Here is a 21,017-nt window from a genome sequence, read left to right on the forward strand (position 1 = left end):
TTAGCTTATCTTTTCAGCAACACTGGCCCATAAATTTAATGTACCAGTACGGCCGATATTTAAGACACCTTGAGGCCTGCAAGCCAATCTGACCGTCGAGCTGAGCGGAAACAGCGATGTTTCACACATCGCTGGAATCGCCTACGGCACGGTTGTCGGCCATATTGTCGACACCACCTCAAAAACGAAACTAGCGAACACCAGCAGGCCATTCGCAAGTCCCGCTGTGTTGGTTCCGTGAGTCCAGCATTTGTTCATTCACATGTTAAATAGTTACATGGTCCCAGCAACTTCTAGTTGTTTAAGAGGTGCCGACTCCACCCTCGATGTCTGCGATGACAAGGACAATGACTGTTGCCAGATTAAAAAATAAGAAAACCAGTCATTCAACAATGATAGCACGGTCGACTTCTGGGCTGCAATTGTGTAGCGACGCATTCCACTCAATTCGGTATGCCTCACTTATGAGCCACCATTCACAGCCAACCGATAGTATTAATAACGCAAGCGGAGCGTGGCTCTTGACACTGACAGAGCACAAAAAGGAGTGGCACCAGAAAAGCCAGGACCACAACATCACGGTCCTGCTACCTTGCATGACAATAGTAGAGGTATACAGACTGGCCAGATCATAGACAAGCAGTCATACGCACAGCAACACATTGACAAACTTGATTTTTGTTTTTAAACAATCCCTTTCGGAGATACTTTTAACTTTCACGACATTTTAAGTGATCAGCACTAGACACATTAACAAACCATAGTGTTTCTGGCACAGTGCAAAGAATGCTGTCGCTCATAGATGCCAATGTGTTTGATGCTAGCAATGCAAAATCCTGCGGAAGTGGAAGTATCCCCATAAGTGGTCCTTCAAGACTACGGCACACTTTTGAGCCAATCATGGAATAAGTGCACTTGTTTTCTGGCAAATTTGGGTATTTTTAACTCCCAATTATTTGGAAGTTAAGGCAATCACCGTCAAGCCTTAACTGTCAGTCAGCAACATAATTTGGATTTATTAAACTGTTGCAGTGATGCATGTTTTCAGACACACATATTGCACAGTTGCTCATTTTTGCACACTTGGGCTTCTGGTTTTTATTAGGACGGAAATCTCATTTGGTGCAACTTGGCGCAGCAGCGGCATCATGCACCTCCAATTATGCAACCCCAACATACACAAGCATCAATAGTGAGCACACCCACTGGTAATGCATGGAACAGCCCCATCTACTATGCTACACCTACATTTGGCGTGCTGCATTATTCCTGCTGCAGTTGGGAAACAAGCATGATAAATACCCTTTGAGCACTGGCTCTTTGCCCTGTAAAGCTGCAACATCCAACAGCATAAATGCAAAAGCTCATTGAGACCAAGGTTTGCACTACTCTATGGTTATTGGGCAGGACAGGCCTAACATAACAAGAAAAACTGCTTCATTCGGTACCAACCAGTCGCACTTATACATGCTTAAATCTTTGTTGAAGTAAACAGCACCCCCACCGTTATAATTGTCTCGTACATTTCTTAAAGTACTCATTACTGTGAAGCACAGGTGAACTACAGGGCTGCCGTAAGAGCAGATCGGCAAAATCTGAAACGCGCACCATGGTAGGTGCCTCACCGGCAGCAGAAACTAGACCCCTGTCGAGTTAAATCACTTCAGTACGTCCCAAAAGAATCATTCCCAACGAGTCACACTGAGCAACTGCAGCCAAGCGTAGAGCTGGGTGTAGACCAGCTTGAAAAAAAGTGCGCAGGAGATGGCACTAGTGGCTCCAACGCTGTACTCCCAAGAGCAGCCTCAGGGGAAGGGGCTTGTGAGAACTGTACAGGATAGTGGCATTGCAGTACACATCAGCACTACCATAAATATCCCATTTCGGTTCACATCATATGTAGCATGCTATAGGAATTGTGGCTACACACAGCACCATTACTGGGTCCGCAGCAACAATCCAATAAAAAAATAAAAACCGCACAATATCTGCAAGTATTCCTTTAATGAAAAAACGTATGCAGAGTGTTTTATTAGAGAAACGGCCTCACAGTCAGAGTCCGAATAGACAATAAGCAAAACCCCTGAGAGTGTGCCTCACGTTTTTTGACACAACCAATATCATCATCAGCAGCAGCCTGGCAACACCCACTGCAGGGCAAAGGCCTCTCCCATACTTCTCCAAGTACCCCGGTCATGTGCTAATTGTGGCCCTGTTGTCCCTGCAAACTTCTTAATCTCACCCTTCCAGCTAACTTCCTGTCGCCCCCTGCTATGCTTCCCTTCTCTTCGAATCCAGTCCGTAACCCTTAATGACCATCAGTTATCTTCCCTCCTCATTACATGTCCTGCCCATGCCCATTTCTTTTTCTTGATTTCGACTAAGATGTCATTAACTCGCGTTTGATCCCTCACCCAACCTGCTCTTTTCTTATCCCTTAACGTTACACCCATCATTCTTCTTTCCATAGCTCGTTGCGTCGTCCTCAATTTAAGTAGAACCCTTTTCGTAAGCCTCCAGGTTTTTGCCCCGTAGGTGAGTACTGGTAAGACACAGGTATCGTACACTTTTCTCTTGAGGGATAATGGCAACCTGCTGTTCATGATCTGAGAATGCCTGCCAAACGCACCCCAGCCCATTCTTATTCTTCTGATTATTTCAGTCTCATGATCCGGATCCGCGGTCACTACCTGCCCTAAGTAGATGTATTCCCTTACCACTTCCAGTGCCTCGCTAGCTATTGTAAACTGCTGTTCCCTTCCGAGACTGTCAAACATTACTTACATTTTCTGCAGATTAATTTTTAGACCTACCCTTCTGCTTTGCCTCTCCAGGTCAGTGAGCATGCATTGCAGTTGGTCCCCTGAGTTACTAAGCAAGGCAATATCATCAGCGAATCGCAAGTTACTAAAGTATTCTCCATTAACTCTTATCCCCAATTCTTCCCAATCCAGGTCTCTGAATACCTCCTGTAAACACGCTGTGAATAGCATCGGAGAGATCGTATCTCCCTGCACAACCAATAAGGTGAATTGTAAATGAAGTACTAGCAACCTGCGTGTCAGTGACATCTCTGCAACCATCCATTCCCCCGCACCGTCGAAGGTTACAAAATGCACCTCTCAGCTTTAACAGCGCTACTAGCAGAAACATGGCCATTATGGTTAGGGAAATTAAGCCGTGTGGGAAAGCCTGCTTATGGATTCATCAACAAAGGCTCCCGAAAACAATGTTGACAGAAACACTTACTCTTAATATTAACAGCACAAGGAACATCAAAAAGAGGGTAAAGCCTAAGCAAACAAATGCCGCCTTGTTCCACTTCCTAGCACGTTCAAAGGAAACCTTATGCTATACTGTAAACATGACTGCAAGGTGTGACATCACGCAAGACCAAAAAATAAAACCTCAAATGTAATGCAAGACGAACAGAAAATGTTCCCAAACAGATTTCCCAAATAAAGGTACCCAGTTAACTTATCATGGTCACATCGGAAAGAGCTTGAGCGGTACTCTCGGGCAATCACTTCCAGAGATGGTTTCACTTTCGCACGAATAAACACCGAACAGTGCCGTGCCACCACCTTCCTTCGAACAGCGACAGAAGCGCTCTCAGCCATGTGAGTACGCTCCCGAGAGGGGGTTAGTAAAAAAAACTATTGCCCGAAAATAGAGTGCCGCCCAAGCACTGCTTCAAAGACTACAACCTTGTTACCACACCAGGACAAGGCCCTTCTAACCGGCTTCACATTTAAAGAAAGCCCCCTGCTGGCCCAGCCGTCTCTAAATCAGTCATCCAAATTGCTCGTCTCTCGAAGCAGGCACCATACTGAATGCACTGCATCACCATTCACGATTGGATAGAGACATAAAAGTAGAGGTCTAAACACAAAAAACAGAGATTGAGAACATTTCTTCCGAGTTGGTCAATTTTTACAATATTCGAATGTAAATAAGGGTTGACTTCAAGCAACGAAAATCATGAAAAAAAAGCCCACGTTAGAAGTAACTACACCAAGTATATCAGTGTATCACATATTGGTAGAGGATGCCAGCACACCAGCATATGGCATAATTGTGGATATGCCAGCATTCCTATAATTGAAACTGAAAATTATCAAACAACATGCAGTAAGCTCAGACTGCATCGCAAGTTTACAGCTAAGGATTAGGTTGATACCATGCAAGATTAACCCCTTACCACATGGTGTATTTTATTGGTACACTTAAATCAATTTACTTAATGAATTCAGACTGGGATACATAGCGCAAAAAATTACACAGGGACAAGCAGAACACAGGACCGTCCTGTGTTCTGCTTGTCCCTGTGTAATTTTTTGCGCTATGTATCCCAGTCTGAATGCATCCCACCAACACGCCCAAACTTCTTCCCTGCTAACTTAATGAAATCAAAAAGGGAATTAAAAATCCGAAGAGGTGGCCAAAGAAAGCAGATGCACTTCACGTCGGCTCCATCTTTGTTCAATGATTTCGCAGGGAAGTCACCAAAAATCCCCGTGTTTTTGCTACCATCTCACGCAGCAAAAAGTAAGCCATGGAGAGATCCGATTTGAGCAGTTTCGGTGCCCACCTCGCCACCGGCGGAAGGAAGCAGAAGCGCGAGCAGAAGCTGAAACAGCAGTTAAGGCCAACCGCATGCCATATCTACCGAAGGGTGATTTCAAGGTTATCATCCACCCAAAGGGAGGCCTCAAGAGTGGCGAGTTAGGAGTGGCCCGAGGAGCCTTGTGCGTCTACCAAGCTGCTGGCAAACCCGGGGAGCACAGGGAAAACGATACCGTGTGCCTCAATGTACAACAGGACATTATCTGATACCAAAGAGTCGAGTGCCTCGTAATCAACGGCCAGCCAGGCCTACGAGACCAACGCATACAAATCGGCACCCCACTTTATTTCCAAAGGAGTCATCAGGGCTATACCTCTCGAAGATTCACCCCGGAACATCACCGCCCAGGTCGTTACCCCCAAGAATCCAACGGCAATCGCTGAGAAACGACTCGGTTAAAATACCACCACGGTTATGGTGCTGTTTTCCGGACTGAAAGTTCCCTCCTTCATCCGCTACGGAGGTGCACTCATCAGGTGCGCGTTGTACAGAAAACAACTTGACCTGTGCTTCCAATGTGGCAGACTGGGCCACCGCATGGACGTGTGCCCCACTCCGCAGGACCGCATCTGTAGAGGCTGCGGCACGGCCAACCCAGGTTCGACCACCAGTGCCACCCCCTTTGACAACTTTGTGGGGGTGAGCACTTAACAGCCGATAAGAATTGCAAGACTCGCTTCAAGACGCCATATATAGTCAAAAGACGACGTTGGGAACGACAACGACAACAGGAAGAATTCCTAGCATCGGAGGCTACAAGGGAATCAGTTGGACGCCCTTCCCAGGGGACCAGGCCCCGTTCACGCTCGAGGGCCCACTCGAGAACCAGAAAGTCCAGATCACGGAGCCGCACACCCGGACCGGCCCAAACCAGATCCAGGAGCCGTATGCGTTCACGATCCTGGAGCAGCGAGGCGGCCCGGCGGTAGAAGAGGCCACGAACAAGATGAGCTGGGCAGACGTGGTCAAAGGCTCGTCGCGCCACGGCGGATCTGAGGAGAATACAGCTTATAGGGAAATAGCAGAAATGAGATGGGAAAATGTGCAATTGAGAGAATTAATCTCACACCTCACAAGAGAAATCCAGGATCTTAAGAATAGTCGAAGGGTGGAGATATCTCCCCGTCCGAGTACTTGTAGTGCAGGTGTGGTAACCCCTAATAATAGCATGGAGGAAGACAACCCTCCACCACCTAAGAGAAAGGCTCCAGCCGTTAGCAGCAAAATCGGATCACAACTGGCAGACCTAGGGCAGAAATTAACGGAAATGCAAAATGTACTCAAAGAACAAGCAGAAGCAGTCGGCAACCTCACGCTGGCGGTCTCGACCATAATGTAGAGACTTGATAAATTCGAAAACAATGTGGCGAACTTAAGTCTTAGGGTAGCCAAACTGCAGCCGCAGCCAAACTACCACCACAGGGGCCCCCAGAACTGGGGTCGCATCTAATCAATTCCACGACACCCCTGCGAACACCACAGCAGCATCTGGGGTCGTTCAGACCACCACCCCACGACCAGAACAAAATAGGCAAACATGGTAAAAGAGGCGCGCTGACGATATGGCAGTGTAACTGCAGGAGTTACGCCGCAAAAAAAGCGGTCCTCCAACAACACCTAAAAGCAAATCAAAACCCGATGTAATGTTACAAGAGACATACAAATTAGCAAAACTACCCGGTTACCAAGCCATCAGTCCCCCATCCAGGGAAAACCACGCGGTAACTACTTTGGTCAGGAAAAGCTTAGTGGTCGTTCGTCACGACATTAAGGTAGCGCAGACTGAACAAGTATTCGTAGAAATTATACCCAAAAGCAAGAGCCAATGCAGCACATTTATCCTCAATCTATACAGCAACCCTGCGCATATACAACAGCGCTTCCTAACCAGTTTTCGGAGGGCCACCGACATTGCGGGCTCCCATCCCCTACTAATCAGGAGAGATTTTAACGCCCCGCACGGAGCATGGGGCTACGCCTATATGAGAGCCAAAGGCAAGGCTTTATAGCAGGATATACAGGAGACAGGCCTGACCCTCATCACCGACCCCAGCTCCCCCACCAGGATGGGAACCGGGCTGACAAGAGGCACCACGCCCGATCTAACATTAGTGAAGAACGCGAGAGGAGCGAGTTGGAGTAACATGTTCGAAGACCTTGATAGTGACCACAGAATTCTCGAAAAGAAATCATTGGAGAATTGAAAGATCGAACCCAACAAAACCTTCAAATGGACGGACTGGGACCAGTTCTGCAAGAATCGAGCCGGAATGACGCACACGCCCATCACAGACATTCAAGAATGGGCCGAAAAAGTGATGGTTGAGGTCAATAAAGTAGCAAAGACCGTGACACCAGAACCTCCCGTTGAGAAGATCGACAGCCGCCTGGTGCACATGCGGGAGGCCAAAAGATCGCTTCAAGCCAGGTGGCAGAAACAAAGACAAAATAGAAAGTTGAAACACAGTTACTCAACAAACAAATAGAAGAACACTGCAGAACTCTTAGTAAACAACATTGGGATGAGATCTGCAACGTGATGGACGGACGGATTGGCATCGGTCACACATGGCGCCTGCTCCGACACCTGCTAGACCCGACCAAGGCAACACTAAGGGAAACCATGCACAAGCTAACACACACACACGTCAAGGACAAGGAAGAAATCCTTTCCGAACTCTGCGACAGAGAAGCCCCGTATAGCCCGACTATTCAACAAAACGGAATTTCTCTCTGGACAGAGACTTTGGCGTGGCAGAAATCCGGGCCGCTTCGCAAAAGCTCAACAGCAAGTCGGCCCGGGGACCAGACGGCGTAACTAGTAAGACCCTTTGTAACTTGGACAACGAGACCATCTCCCAACTGACCAAGTACATTAACGACTGCTGGACCCGAGGATGCATCCCCGACCAGTAAAAAAAAGAAAGCAAAAATGGTGCTCACCCCCAAACCAGGGAAACCCCCAGATCTGGCCAACCTTTGACCACTATCCCTCACGTCGTGCGTCAGCAAGTTGATGGAGCACGCCGTCCTCACCCAGATCGACGACCCAGATCGACGCACACTTGGATGACGTGGACGCGTATCTGGACACCATCCTCAGGTTTCGAGCTCATCTCTCCAAGCAGGATGCAATGTTGCAAATCAAACACCAGATACTTGACAACAATACAAGAGGTATCAAGGCCATTCTAGGATTAGACCTCAAGAAAGCTTTCGACAACGCAGCTCACGCAGCCATAATAAGCAGCATTGCTGCACTCCCATCTAGGAAACCGAGCGTACAGCTATGTTCAGGATTTCCTCACAAACAGGAAAGTCTCCTTAACGCTGGGCAAACTCGCATTCGAAGACAGGAACATGGGCAGCGTCGGCACCCCGCAAGGCTCTGTCATCTTGCCGATGCTCTTTAATCTCATTATGATCGGCCTCCCCGGGCGCCTCAACGCCATCGAGAAATTGCATCACACAATATACACGGACGACATTACGATCCGGGTGTCCAAGGGAAGCGACGGAGAAATCAAACAGCGGTTACAGACCGCGGTCCAGGTGGTGGAAGAGTCCCTCGTCGGAACCGGTCTCGTCTGCTCGCCAGAAAAATCGGAACTCCTCCTCTGCCGCCCGACGCTTAGGGGAAGACCCCCCCAAGGCTTACATCCAGCATGCTGCATACGAAGAAATTTGCATATGCACCAAAGACGGACAAGGAATACCCAGGGTGAATCAGATTAAGGTGCTCAGACTCATCATAGAATCGAACGGCAACAACGGAGAAACGGTCAGGCATTTGGAGACTAGCCCCCGAATGCAGAGATCTAACTTGGCTCGAACATGACTTTTGGCAGTCTCAAGACAGCTTCGCCACGCGTCCTAAATCGTGCTTGAGCTTGCGGACGACTTGCGAATGACTTGGCTGCATCAAAGTCCGCTCAAGTTTCAAGTCTGCTCCTGGGCTAGCTTGAAACTGACTTCGTGTGTTATTCCAACATGACAGCCTCCCGAACGGACGTTGCGCAGAGGTTAGCTGCTTTCGAGTTTGCTTGCCACGCCATGGATACAGCATTTTCAGAAGCGCAGCCCTAGCCAAAAATTCCGCGACCCGTCCTACGTGACCGGGGGAATCCGATGTAGCTGTACAACGACTAACAAGTCCTCATTCGCTACAGACTCACGAAGAACGCCGTGCGACTTCTCGCTATGTTGCCTATTCGGGAAAGAGGGGACAACAGAGCCTGTGTGCCTCCCAAGCTGCAGTTGCTGATGGCTGTGATGTTTTACAGCACTGGCACGTTTCAAACAGTCACCGGAGGTCCGCATTCCTCAGTCAACAGTGTGCCGCGCAGTTGGAAAGGTGACTCTGCTCATCACGAAGCACCCGCGCCCGATGCTGGTGCGCTTCCCACAGTCGCGGAAAGGTTGATTGCGAGCGTATTTTCTCATCTCCTGTGACTACACATAATAAAAAGTAGCCCAAATAAGTCAGTCATGCAGAACATGTGCGCTTACCAGTTTTGTGGCGCTCTCCTTTCTCTTTCCCAGCTTCGTCTTTCCGCTTTTGCTTCAGGTTGGTCCAGCATTTTTTCAGTTGCAGGTGATCGCGCCGCGTAATCCCGTGGTTGGCATTATAATGTTTTGCTATTTCTTTCTATGTCCGATTCTTCTTTGTCAACGACACGATATCAGTTTTCTTGCATTCCACAATATGCTTGTAGTTCACGAGTGTCGTCAGCAGGCTGTTTTTGTCTTCTGTAAAACGGGGTGCCGTCTTGCGTTGCGGTGCATTCTCTTGGGAGGAGATCATACGCGAGTTTCAGCGTCAAAGCCTGTTGACAGGGCAGCAATTTCGTACTAAATACGGCACACGGCCGTCGCGCGAGCCCCACAACTCGTTTTCCTAACAGACGACACTTTCCTAGCAGACGACACGCGCTGCCAATTTGTGATGTCTACGACTGTACCACTCTCTCCCTCTCGTTCTCGACAAACCCTCCATGTGAAGTAGACAAATCGTTTGCACGTGTCATTTTATTTATTTATTTTTTTTTTTATCGGGTGTTGTCACCCATATGGGTCCAGACAGGGGACTCTACAGCGTTCGGTACTCTTCGTTCGCAGCACATGTTGCAGTTTTTTTCTTGTTTGCGACTTTGGCCTAGTGCGTTCGAATAGGTTGGCCTTTTCTTCAAAGGCTCACGTAGCCCAAGCAGAACAAGAGCCGTCACCTTTCTGCTGGAATGAATATAGGCGAAAAGGGACGCGCGAGTGCCCGCAGAAACCGACCGTATGTCTCGTCTCGGCCTCTTGTATCCAGTTGCCGGCCCAGACGGCGCATTAACGCCTTGTGGCAATCGAGAACAAAAGCCGTTGAAAGATCACCATACGAACCAACCAATTCGTTCGCTTCTCTACGGCCAGTTATACAAACGCGCAACAAGACCTCCGAGTTAAAAATAACCTCAAACCAAAATAAATATGACTATAAGTTTATTTGCACTCAAATACAGTATATAAACTATCGCCTAACAGCGGAGTACCGACTTCAAAAAATGGTGCAACCTGCAACTCAAAGCGCGCCAAAACTTGAATACCACTTAAACCCGCCGTGAACGCTCAGCTGCTCGAACACATTGCCGCCTACGATCCAAATGACATATTTAATGCCGATGAAACAGCACTTTTCTTTAAGGCTTTGCCAGACAAGACTGTGACCATGAAAGGAGATCCGTGCATTGGTGGCAAAAGATCCAAGGAACGCGTCACCATTCTTTTAGCCGCCAACATGACAGGAACAGAGAACTTGCAGCTTGTCATCATTGGAAAGGCACTGGACAACATAGAAGTTGTTTTATTGCCGCCCAACGGAACATCGGCCCTCCAACCGATGGACCAAGGCATAATTCAGTATGTCAAGACCAAATACCGCAGGCGCGTGCTGGAACGTATGCTCCTATGCCATGAAGTCGGCAAGCAGTAAGACGTGAATCTTTTGAGCGTGGTCAACATTCTTGCCTACTTTTGGCACAACACGCCCGCGCACGTCGTCTCCAACTGTTTTAGACACAGTGGCTTAGTTGTGCGTAAGCCTGGCGATGATGCAGTGGCCGAAGGGTCGCCTGACAACAATGGAGATGACTGCAAGGATTTCTGAGGAGTTCTGCCGGATGCGGTGACACTCGCTGATTACGTCGGCATTGATGACGGTGTTGTTACAGCAGGCTCGCTTACCGAAGAAGAAATTGTCAGGGACGTGCTGCACGGCGAAGATTCTGAAGAGGAAGAGGAGCCGCGAGAGGAGCAGCCTCGGCCCCCTCGCACTGTGAAGGAAGCCGCGGAGGTACTGGCTGTGTTGGAAGAATTTTGTTGGGGCATTGCAGACAGCATGCGAGCTGCTAAGCATCTGGAAGGACTTCGAAATACAGTATCCACGTGGGTTTCTGCGCGAAAGCAGACGAGCATCCTTGATTACTTTGCGCAATAAAGGTACGTTGATGAAAGGCGTGCATTTATTGTTTTTGTTGTCCGTTCTATAATTCTAACATTCGGTTTTATATCACCACTTTGAGCAACATAAAGGCAGAGAGCTTTGTGTTGCACTGTCCCACTGCAGGTTATAGCAATTGCGCTTGGAGCGAAACCAAAACTGCCAAAAAAAAAATACTTGTGGACTAGTTCGCCAGTAAACAAAATGCCAATCCGAAGCCTGTACTTCCCATCATTCCCATGATGGTTGAACGATCGCAGCGACCGATTTCCCTCTAGGTACACTAATATGAAACTATGACCGGGAAGGCGCGTTTGCAAGCTATGGCGAAGGCGCAACTGCGAGCAATGGTGACAGTGCGTGTGTGGTCACAACGGCAACGCAACATCAGTGGAACGCAAGTTTTCGCGTCAAATATTCAACTGCGGATTTACCCGCCGTGGTTGCTCAGTGGCTATGGTGTTGGGCTGCTGAGCACGAGGTCGCGGGATCAAATCCCGGCCACGGCGGCCGCATTTCGATGGGGGCGAAATGCGAACACATCCGTGTGCTTAGATTTAGGTGCACGTTAAAGAACCCCAGGTGGTCGAAATTTCCGGAGTCCTCCACTACAGCGTGCCTCATAATCAGAAAGTGGTTTTGGCACGTAAAACCCCATAATTTAGTTTTTTTTTTTTCAACTGCGGATTTCAGCTCCAACTCACTAATAAAGAAGTTGCGCAACGAGAGACAAAAGCGGACGTTTCGAATGCGCCGTCATCTACCTCTGCACGACGGATGGATGCACAATTACCAAAAAGGCAACTAAGGTGCACAAAACTGCTGCAAGACAGCGAAAAACTACATAGACGAATGAAGACAAAATCGCTCTATCTTTTGCACTTAGATCCTGAAACATTGACGAGTGCAATAAAGCTGTCCATTTTTAACTGCACCTTATAAAAAAAAATTTTTCCAAATGTTGTTAGTAAGACAATGTGCATAGGAAAATTTTAAAAATATTTTTATGCTCATTTCAGCATTTAAAAAAATAAACCAATAGCTTTGTTGCACAAAATGGGCCTTTGTAAACATGCAGATTTGAAAATCTTGGCGAACTCGCATAGTTAATTTGGTGATGACCATTAGAGGCTGTCAATTGTTTTAACTCGAAAACTATAATAGCACAAAACTCATTTCAGTTACGATATCAGCATAACAAATCACACCTGCGTGGCAAATTTAACCAATTTATTCCCATTGTAAGGATGTTTAATTAAAGGCAAGGAGCAGCAGATAAACAGCAGGCTAGCAGCAGCGAACAGCCTGAGCTCTCTTGCTGTTCCGATCTATAAGCACGGATCCGTTCTGCAGCACGGATTGTCATCTACGAGCTGCTATTGGAAACACGAGGCACGTCTGCTTCATTACACCATAAATAAAAAAAGATCTCAAGAGATTTTTTTTCCATGATGAATACTTAAAGATATCAAAAATGGGGACATCCTTTGCTTAGGGCCTAATGAGCTAATTTATGAGCGAGCTTGCACGGTAACGTACACTGCACGAAATCAATTCTGAATGTTCACAGTGTATCGTAAGCCGTAAGCTACAAATCGTTTTAGGCCATTTTGAAGCGAAGTTCTCAAACTTGGTCATAACAAATGCCCAATTTCTTGTTTAAGAAAATAAAGTAATTTAAGGTGCCTCGTCCACCCCTTCACACATGTCTCGACCTGAAGCAAATTGAGTTAGGCATGCAGTGCCTACATAGAAATGGCTTGGAATTAAGACTGACTTGGTCTGGCTACCTAGCGCATAATGGCAGTTACAATGCGACTAGGTTGAGGCAGTTTTTCTGATTTATGGCGGTGACCGTACAATTAGGACTGGTCGAAATGCGGGAGTCTCCGAGGTAAAACATTATGCATGTGCATGTTTCTCGCAGTGCTTATGACTAGCAGAGTACTTTAGTACCAGAGTGGCCATTAAGTCTGAATCTAGGCCCATGTCTTCCAAGGCCCAACTACATGTCAGTGCCAACTGGCACCCCGTTATGGAAAAGCTATCTGTGCTTGTGGGAAGGAAGAAAAACCATGGCTGCACTGGTGAACTAGCAGGGTGAATGAACTGCTTGGCAACGGTTGGCAGATATGCAAATATTGCACAACTACTTGTACTCCTGTTCGAAAAACTATTTAGCATTTTTGAAGCTAACCAAATAAATTGATAAAAGTCTGGTTACTGTCCTCCATCTGTTGAATTAAGTATAACCAATTCACACACGCAAAACAGACATTTTCGAAAGAATGCAAAAACAATAGGTAAGGCAAGTGTTTTTGACAGAAGCCTACATGACAACCTGCAGGTTCTCATTGTCCATTTAGTGTTTTTGGCAGCCTAACCAAGTAGAACTTTTATATTTTACGCTATGACCAGCAATGTTTTCTTTGCGACGGCTCCTATCACACATTTACAACACAAGAGTCCTTTAGCAGCTTTCCCACTCCAGCTTGCTGTCTTTCTTTAGGAACCATTGATATAGCACTTTTGTGAAGCTTCCTTCCATACAGCAGCCATTCATTCTTGGAAAGCATATTTGCAAGTGCGTATTAGTATTTCTTTAATAACAATTAGTGATGCTTAAAGTGGCCCAGAACCACTTTTTATGTAAGTCAAGAAATACAGTTGAAATTGTTTTAGACTATTTCAGAAATACTTTGCTGCAAGAAAGTTCAATGCACTCGACAGAATCAGAGTTATTGGCAATCGAATACACTGTTCGCAGTGCTTCCGCTCCTTCAACTTCCACTGTGAAAACAAGGGCAAAGCGGGGCGTGCCCACAACGCCTCATCTACTGAACGCGAGTCACCGTGGCACACACTTCAAGCTTGATTTCAGATATTCACATAGATATTACTACTTCCCAATTTGATGACATGACATACTGTGCCAAGTAGTCCGGCTTAATTTGACAGGACTTCTTAGAACGGCATAGCTTTCACATTCAACGTTTCTACATTTGCCCACATGTGGAAAAGAAAAGCAGAAAATAAGTCAAACTTAATGCGCACTCAAGTATTACTGTCGTAAATAAGATGTTCATCTTCTCCAACTTAAACTTGCACGGATGAGAATGAGAGACTATATTCAAGTGCACTCTTCTTTTCTCTTCATTGTCACAAAAAGTGGTCCACAAGTACAGTGAGCTGGACAGGCCGACGCGCCCACAGGCCATCGTGGATAGAGTCCAGAAATTTTCAGGGTCCCCTACCTTAGCCAGTGGGCATGCATTTTTGAAGTGGACCCACAACTTTCCCCTCGCCCGCCACAACCTCCTGTGCTTGACAAATGCAGTTTCCCTCGAAGACACGTCAGCAGAAGAGAAAAAAAAGTGGGCTTGGTTCCAGAAGCTTTTTCAGAAGGAAGCAATAGCTGCTTTTCCCACATACACACACTTAAGTGTGGCTCCCACTTTAGACTACTGAACCAGTTGCATTAAAGGGACAGACAACCGCCCAGAACATGAATCCAGACAACCCTACTGATGGAATGATTCCCTATCATAGTGGCTAAAACGAGCCAAGTTTTTCTCATTGAATGTGGATTCATATTTTTCAATTTATCACTAAAGGTCGCGAAAAATGACGTTTGGCACCCCACGCGACAAAATCATGATAAGCTGCAGAAGAGGTCCATCACGTGACCAACCAGTGTACGCAGTTCTTGGTCTTTCTATTAGTATTAAAACGCAGTTTACACTTTAAGTTGTCATTGCTTACAATGTGGAGACAGGCTTCCTGTTTAAGTGAGTAGAAAAGTGGCACTGCCTTTGCCTTCGTTTTCAACGACTTGGCTCGGCTCGTCTATTGACAACGGGAACCAGCCAGCCAGTCATGACGTAGGCGTGTACTTGGGGAAAAACGCGGTGCAAATATGTCTGTACAACGAGAACTTACTGCATGAGCTTTTTGTTTTCAAAAGTGGTTGAAAAGGTCAAAATAAAGGTGGTTAACCCAAGTTACACTCACTACAGCGAAATCAGAACGATGGGCAGCTTTCACATTGCAAGGCAGGCTATCGACATCGGAGGGACTCTTACTTTCTTCCTTTTTTTTTTTTTTTAGAGACTGCTCAGATCGAATTTTTCTTAAGAAATATCCACGCGCTTTTGAAAGTAACCGCTGCAGGTGTAAACACCACCGAGGGCGAGCTTTAAGTGGCGCCATAGAAAGCTAGGTCCTTAAAGATCGGTTGTATGCCCCTTTAATTTGAGAATGCACTGTACTGTGAAAACATCTAATGGCTCAATTTTTCTCAAAGAATTGTTTTTAAAAAAAAATTAAGCACAAGTGCATCAAAAATATATTTCAGTTGTTAGATCCAACCATGTGGTAACAGCATGACATTATAATGCAACGTCCCCGTTGCATTGTTGCATTGTACAAAAGGTGCAAGGAATACCACGAAAGCATGATGCAGCAATCCAGTGCTAGCCACAAGTGCACCACGAGAAGCACAACACTCCTCTATAAAGCTTTTGAGTGAGTTCACATGAGGCAGAGCCATGCAAAGTCATCCAAAGCCATGGATCCTACAACCACTGGTCTTGGGGAACAGGCGAATAGAAGTGAGGGAGGTTTTACCATCGTTGCACGGTGGATTTTGAGAAAGCTGGCGTCAGCTACTATGGTCAAATGGGAAGTAATTTTGACCAGTCATTGCAGGAACTCTTGCCAACCTGAGTGGAAGAAGAAAAAACACACAAGTCAACTCCAGAGAAGCTAGGAAAAGAGCAGGAACTTGGGGTTGGAACAACACAGGCACGATTTGGGAGGGCATGCTGGATGATCCGTTCACATTTGTGCTTGGCTTATTGCTTTCCATGCGACCTATGTCAGACGTGCTTTTAGAAACTAATTTGCCATTTTATTGCAGCTTCATTTTCATCAATCATCCAAATCAAACTAGCTACAAGATTTGTTGTAACACCTCACTCCTTAGATGATATCTGAGGCCCCTCCCCATTCCATGATGAAGGGACAGCAGTATTCTGAGCCAACCCCCCAAAGGCATTGTGACACCAGTGGCACCAGCCACACCAACTTGGCATCTGTTGTATATTTCTAGAAGCACAGTCTGGGTTTTTGTCAATGCGCTGAAAAACATACCCCTTCGTGGGTTAAGCCGTACAGATGGGACAGGTGGCTCTTGGACTTGATGTTTGCGCACAATGCACGTTTCTGCTACCTGGCACAGCGGCACTATCATGAAAGCATGCACGTCAGAACTAAGCAGGACATAGAAAACTTGGATAGGAATGTAACGACCATAGTAGCAGTATATTTACCAGTACCCTCATTATTTTCTCCCTTCTGCATAACCAAAAAAAAGTGTTCATTTTACAATATCCACGAAAAGAAAATGACATTGGGGCTGAGTCACCTCCAAATATACCCAACACTGAAAGGGTTAGAAACTATAATAGAAATGACAGCTTCTAAACAAAGTCTAACGCAGACCCAATTTTTCAATAGGAAAAATACTGCATGCCTCCGGTTCTGGAAATCGCCAAAAAAAGTGACATCAGCCAACTTTACCTGCACAGAATGGAAATATATACTTAATGCCCGTTAGTTGTCAGGGGGCACTTGACCAATACGTATGGACCACAACATGTCCCCCCCGTAGTCGCACTTCACGTTCCACATTTATCAGACTTGGCAACAAATGCACATAGGCCCACAGCGAGTTTGTCCTGCCATGCAGACAATTCTCTAGAACATGAAAAAATGTGACAACTCCATTCCCCTTCGCTAGCATGTAAATCATATTTTAAATGAGCTTTCAAATACTTGCTAACCTGCAACCTTTGCAAAATGCCGCACTAAAATAAAGACGGGAGTGTAGCGCAATCATTTTTTTATTTTGCTTTTAAGCATCAGTCTGGGATACATATGCACTTTATTAACGACTTTTACAAACAGCAATTAAGCCGCACCAAGCTTAGAACAGTGAACACATTCTATTTAGATTTGCATGTCTGACTTGGCTGTTGCCTGCTTCAAGCCACAGCAAAAAGTCTTGCAAAGGAAGGCTCGTGAAACTTGGTGCAATGTTCATAAAAACAAGCCCAAATTCTCATAACGGTATCGAGACGGTGGGTTCTTCTTTGTCATCCATTCTACATGTGCTCTGTCACGACCTTCTGATGGCAATTACGCAAACTGCTGTCAATGCAGTTCCACTTCACAAGCAATTTTTCGCAGAACAGTCACACCACTGAGGTCAGCCATGCTAGAGCCAACCAGTCAAGTAGGTCTGGTGATAAGGCAGACCAACAGGGACCATAAAACTGAATTAGCCAGCATGGTCCAATTAACAAGCCTCATTCCACACAACTGTTTCACCCTCCTCCGAGGAAACCTTGCCCAATGCAGTTTCAGGCAATTCAGAGCCAAGAGCAGCTAACTTGGCATTTTTAGACAACATACTAACTGCACATTCAATTATGCCATATCTGTCTGGAGAGAAATCTAAACCACAAGTACTTGCATCATTGCAGCCCCCCCCCCCCCCCCCCCCCATGAAAAAGAAGTGTACTGGCTTGCTTGGCCTTTGCAAAAATCACTACTTATGCCATCTTTGGGGACTTGCACGTCAAATTTCCACTTTTTACCCATGCCTTCTCTCCAAGGGACAAGACCACACAACCGAGAAGACCCTTGTGCCATGCACCCAGATAGAAGCCTTCAGACATCCAGACACTGCTGCATACATCCCTTGCCAACAGAATGCCAATTTCACCCAAGACACACTTCCAAGCTGCCGAAGAGGAAGGCTGTGAAAGCACTATAACAGCTGCAAGCACACATGAACCAACTGCTGGTTTTGCAAACTGGTCGTCTTCAACAGGATACTGCGTTATAAATGCAACAGTTCACCATGCCTATGCATGTGCACGGAGTGTTCTGCATTTAGAACACAACTGCTTCACATCAATAAAAGCAGTGATCTCGAGACCCCTGTGCCATGCTCAAGCTGAAACGCACCATGCATACCTGCGTCCTTCCCTACTACACACAGTCTTTTCATAAGCACCAGGTCCATTCACAAGGCAAACCACATGGCCTACTTTGGGGAAAGGCATTTCACAGAGTTACATGGCTAGCATCTCACGAGTTCAGCCTCAGTCTGGCTACATAAATAGTAAAAGCCAATCACCGAAGTGCCTTTGGCATATGTATTTGAATTTTCATCAAGAATTTCAAGCGTTAACACATTAACAGCATCGGACAGATAACCAATGGTCTATTAGTGTTACAGAATGGGTGCCACAAGAAAGGAAGTGCAGCCGAGGAGGGCAGAGAATTACCTTGTGTGATGACATTAGCAAACTTGCAGGCATAAGATAAAAAGAGGCCTTTGTCCTGCAGTGGACATTATTATTCCGTCATAGGCTGATGATGACATTAACACCAAACAATTTATTGAGCTTGGTAATGCTGTCACCAGCCAAAGCACTTTACCCAGATTGCAGGCTACACAAGCCTTCCCACTCTGGAGTGGAGATTCATACTTCAATTTTTGTCATTTATGTCAGGTGAAAGAAAGCCTACATCCTTTGCTTCTAACTCAAGGCCAGACATGGTGCCAGTTGTCTATTCCATTGGTGTTGCCATGCGTTTTATAAAACACCGTGATGTGTATCTAAAACATTTATGAACAAAACATTGCATGCAAACCCCAAAAGCCACAAGTGGCAATGATGGGATTCTAAAATGGAAGTGATTATCCTGCCCTGCATATCAAGGTCAATGAAACCGTGATGCACAGACAAGGATGCACTGAAAGGACATGTCTGTACACACACCCAATGTAGCTGTGTGTCAATGCCGTCACTGATGCCCTGCTATCTCCCTCACCGTTTGGCACCTCCGTGGTGGCTGCTATAGCCTAGGAGGAAACTATGCACAACCGCTTCGATAATAATAATAATATATGGGGTTTTACGTGCCAAAACCACTTTCTGATTATGAGGCACGCCGTAGTGGAGGGCTCCGGAAATTTTTACCACCTGGGGTTCTTTAACGTGCACCTAAATCTAAGTGCGCGGGTGTTTTCGCATTTCGCCCCCATCGAAATGCGGCCGCCGTGGCCGGGATTCGATCCCGCGACCTCGTGCTCAGCAGCCTAACACCATAGCCACTGAGCAACCACGGCGGGTTAACCGCTTCGAGTAACTGAGCATGTGTTGGTGGGCTAGTTGGTTAATCATGATTACAAAAACGGCGCCGAATGAAACAACACACGAAGAAGGGAAACACGAGACAGCACGTAGGCGCCTACGTGCTGTCTCGTGTTTCCCTTCTTCGTGTGTTATTTCATTCGGCGCCGTTTTTGTAATCACGCTTCGAGTACACATGTACCCATCACACAAATGATGTACTTCACAGTGCGGCGTAAGTCGGTCAAACGACTTCGCAGCTCGCAGCCAAGAGTTTTTCGCACAAGCAATGGCCAGACTGTTGCACGAAAAACCCTCGAGCTCCGATACACGAGGGCGGGAAACCACTACTCACTCCATGCATATCTCCCACAGTGCTGTGCTGGCGGGCGCGCGACGAGAGGGAAGACGCTCCAGACGGCTTCCCCAGGGTCTTCGCTGCAGATCATACACTGCACGGGCTAGGGAAAAAGAGGTAGTGCACGTTAAACAAGGCGCCGCGACGGCCGCCTCGACGGAGCACGGCGCGAGAAATCACTGGGCGCATCATGCCCCCGGCGATTGATGGTTCGGGCCCGCCGGCCGGGATGCGCAATCGCCCGCCAAAAGTCGCAGGCACGCAAGGCGTAGTTCCGGCGACGTCGAACACGCTTACCGCCGGCAGGTATGAAGCGACGAGCAATCGCATACTCGGCGCGCCAGAATATGGCGGATTTTACACACTTCGCACGAACAAAACGCCACCGACGTTAGGCTTCACACTATTTCGCTCCGTGTCAAATTAGCAGGCACAGTTATGAGCTCCAACTGCTACGTTCTTGTGCCTTAACAACCAGAGAATCACAAGATACACGTTTCGTCGCTAAAAAAACACTACTTTATTAAAGTTTAGCACATTTCGGCACACGCTAGCAAGCCTCACTGCTGAATCAATAATGGCTGTCCTTCGGAGGGGCCACAACAGGAATCGTGTTCGCATAAAACCCATGTAGACCATTCAAAAAACCTTTGAAGTTGAAAATAATAGCATAGTACCCTTTGCTGACGCTGCGCGCAGACTGCAGGTAGCCTTCCTCTGTCGGATGGCTCGCAATATCCATTTTCCACCCGGATTAGTCGCCCGAATATCAGAATCTGCAAACAGCAATGGCTACGCAGTGCAAGGTCGCCTTTTATATGAGGACGTTCAAATGCGAGTATCCCATTGGTCAGTTCGGATCACATGACCACCGATCTTCACGTTTCTGCACTTTTCGAACCAACCGAGGGGCATACTCAGGTGAATGTGTGTCCAAAATCCACGGTAGGCACAGAGTTAGAAGTTTATGTCCCAGAGTCACCGTCTCATGCGCTCTTAAGTAAAAGCTTCGTCCACCGAAGAAAGCCAGTGTCCTTCCGCACTGAGCAGCAACCGAAATGGGAGCCATCTGAAAGCTGATTCGCCATTACTTGTCACGTGAGTGTGCCTTCCCGTATCTAACGACAACTTAAGGCAATTGTGCAGCTCGTCTTCCCCGATTATTCACTTCCATATTGTTCAGAAAATTAATTTATGCTTATTACGTATTATAGTGTAAACTTGTACAAACATTTGCGCCATCTGCTTAAAGTGGAAAGACACCCCTAGGCAAGCAGCTACGAGCACGGAATACGGAACTGGTGGCCGCACATCATATCGCCGCGCTGGGGCGCTGCGTGC

At 46.8% G+C, this 21,017-nt stretch overlaps 1 protein-coding gene across 13 annotated transcripts in view; it reads right to left on the reverse strand.

The window, feature by feature from the left end:
• LOC139052803 (bromodomain-containing protein 3-like) overlaps nucleotides 1-20,769 on the reverse strand; it is a 253,023-nt gene extending 232,254 nt beyond the window's left edge. For 6 of the 13 annotated variants that reach the window (XM_070529928.1, XM_070529935.1, XM_070529927.1 and 3 more), the window contains exons 1-2: nucleotides 20,354-20,768; nucleotides 19,674-19,779 (exon numbers count right to left, since the gene is read on the reverse strand). In XM_070529928.1, the coding sequence (XP_070386029.1) occupies nucleotides 19,674-19,678 (5 nt within the window). In that variant the 5' untranslated portion in view covers nucleotides 19,679-19,779; nucleotides 20,354-20,768. Of the gene's footprint in view, nucleotides 1-15,737; nucleotides 15,833-19,673; nucleotides 19,780-20,353 lie in introns of all 13 variants that reach the window. The other 7 variants (XM_070529931.1, XM_070529925.1, XM_070529924.1 and 4 more) reach the window with 4 other exon arrangements.
• Between the last annotated feature and the right edge of the window lie 248 nt (nucleotides 20,770-21,017).

The sequence above is a fragment of the Dermacentor albipictus genome, unplaced genomic scaffold (assembly GCF_038994185.2).
Source record: "Dermacentor albipictus isolate Rhodes 1998 colony unplaced genomic scaffold, USDA_Dalb.pri_finalv2 scaffold_36, whole genome shotgun sequence".
Classification (NCBI taxonomy): Eukaryota; Metazoa; Arthropoda; class Arachnida; order Ixodida; family Ixodidae; genus Dermacentor; species Dermacentor albipictus.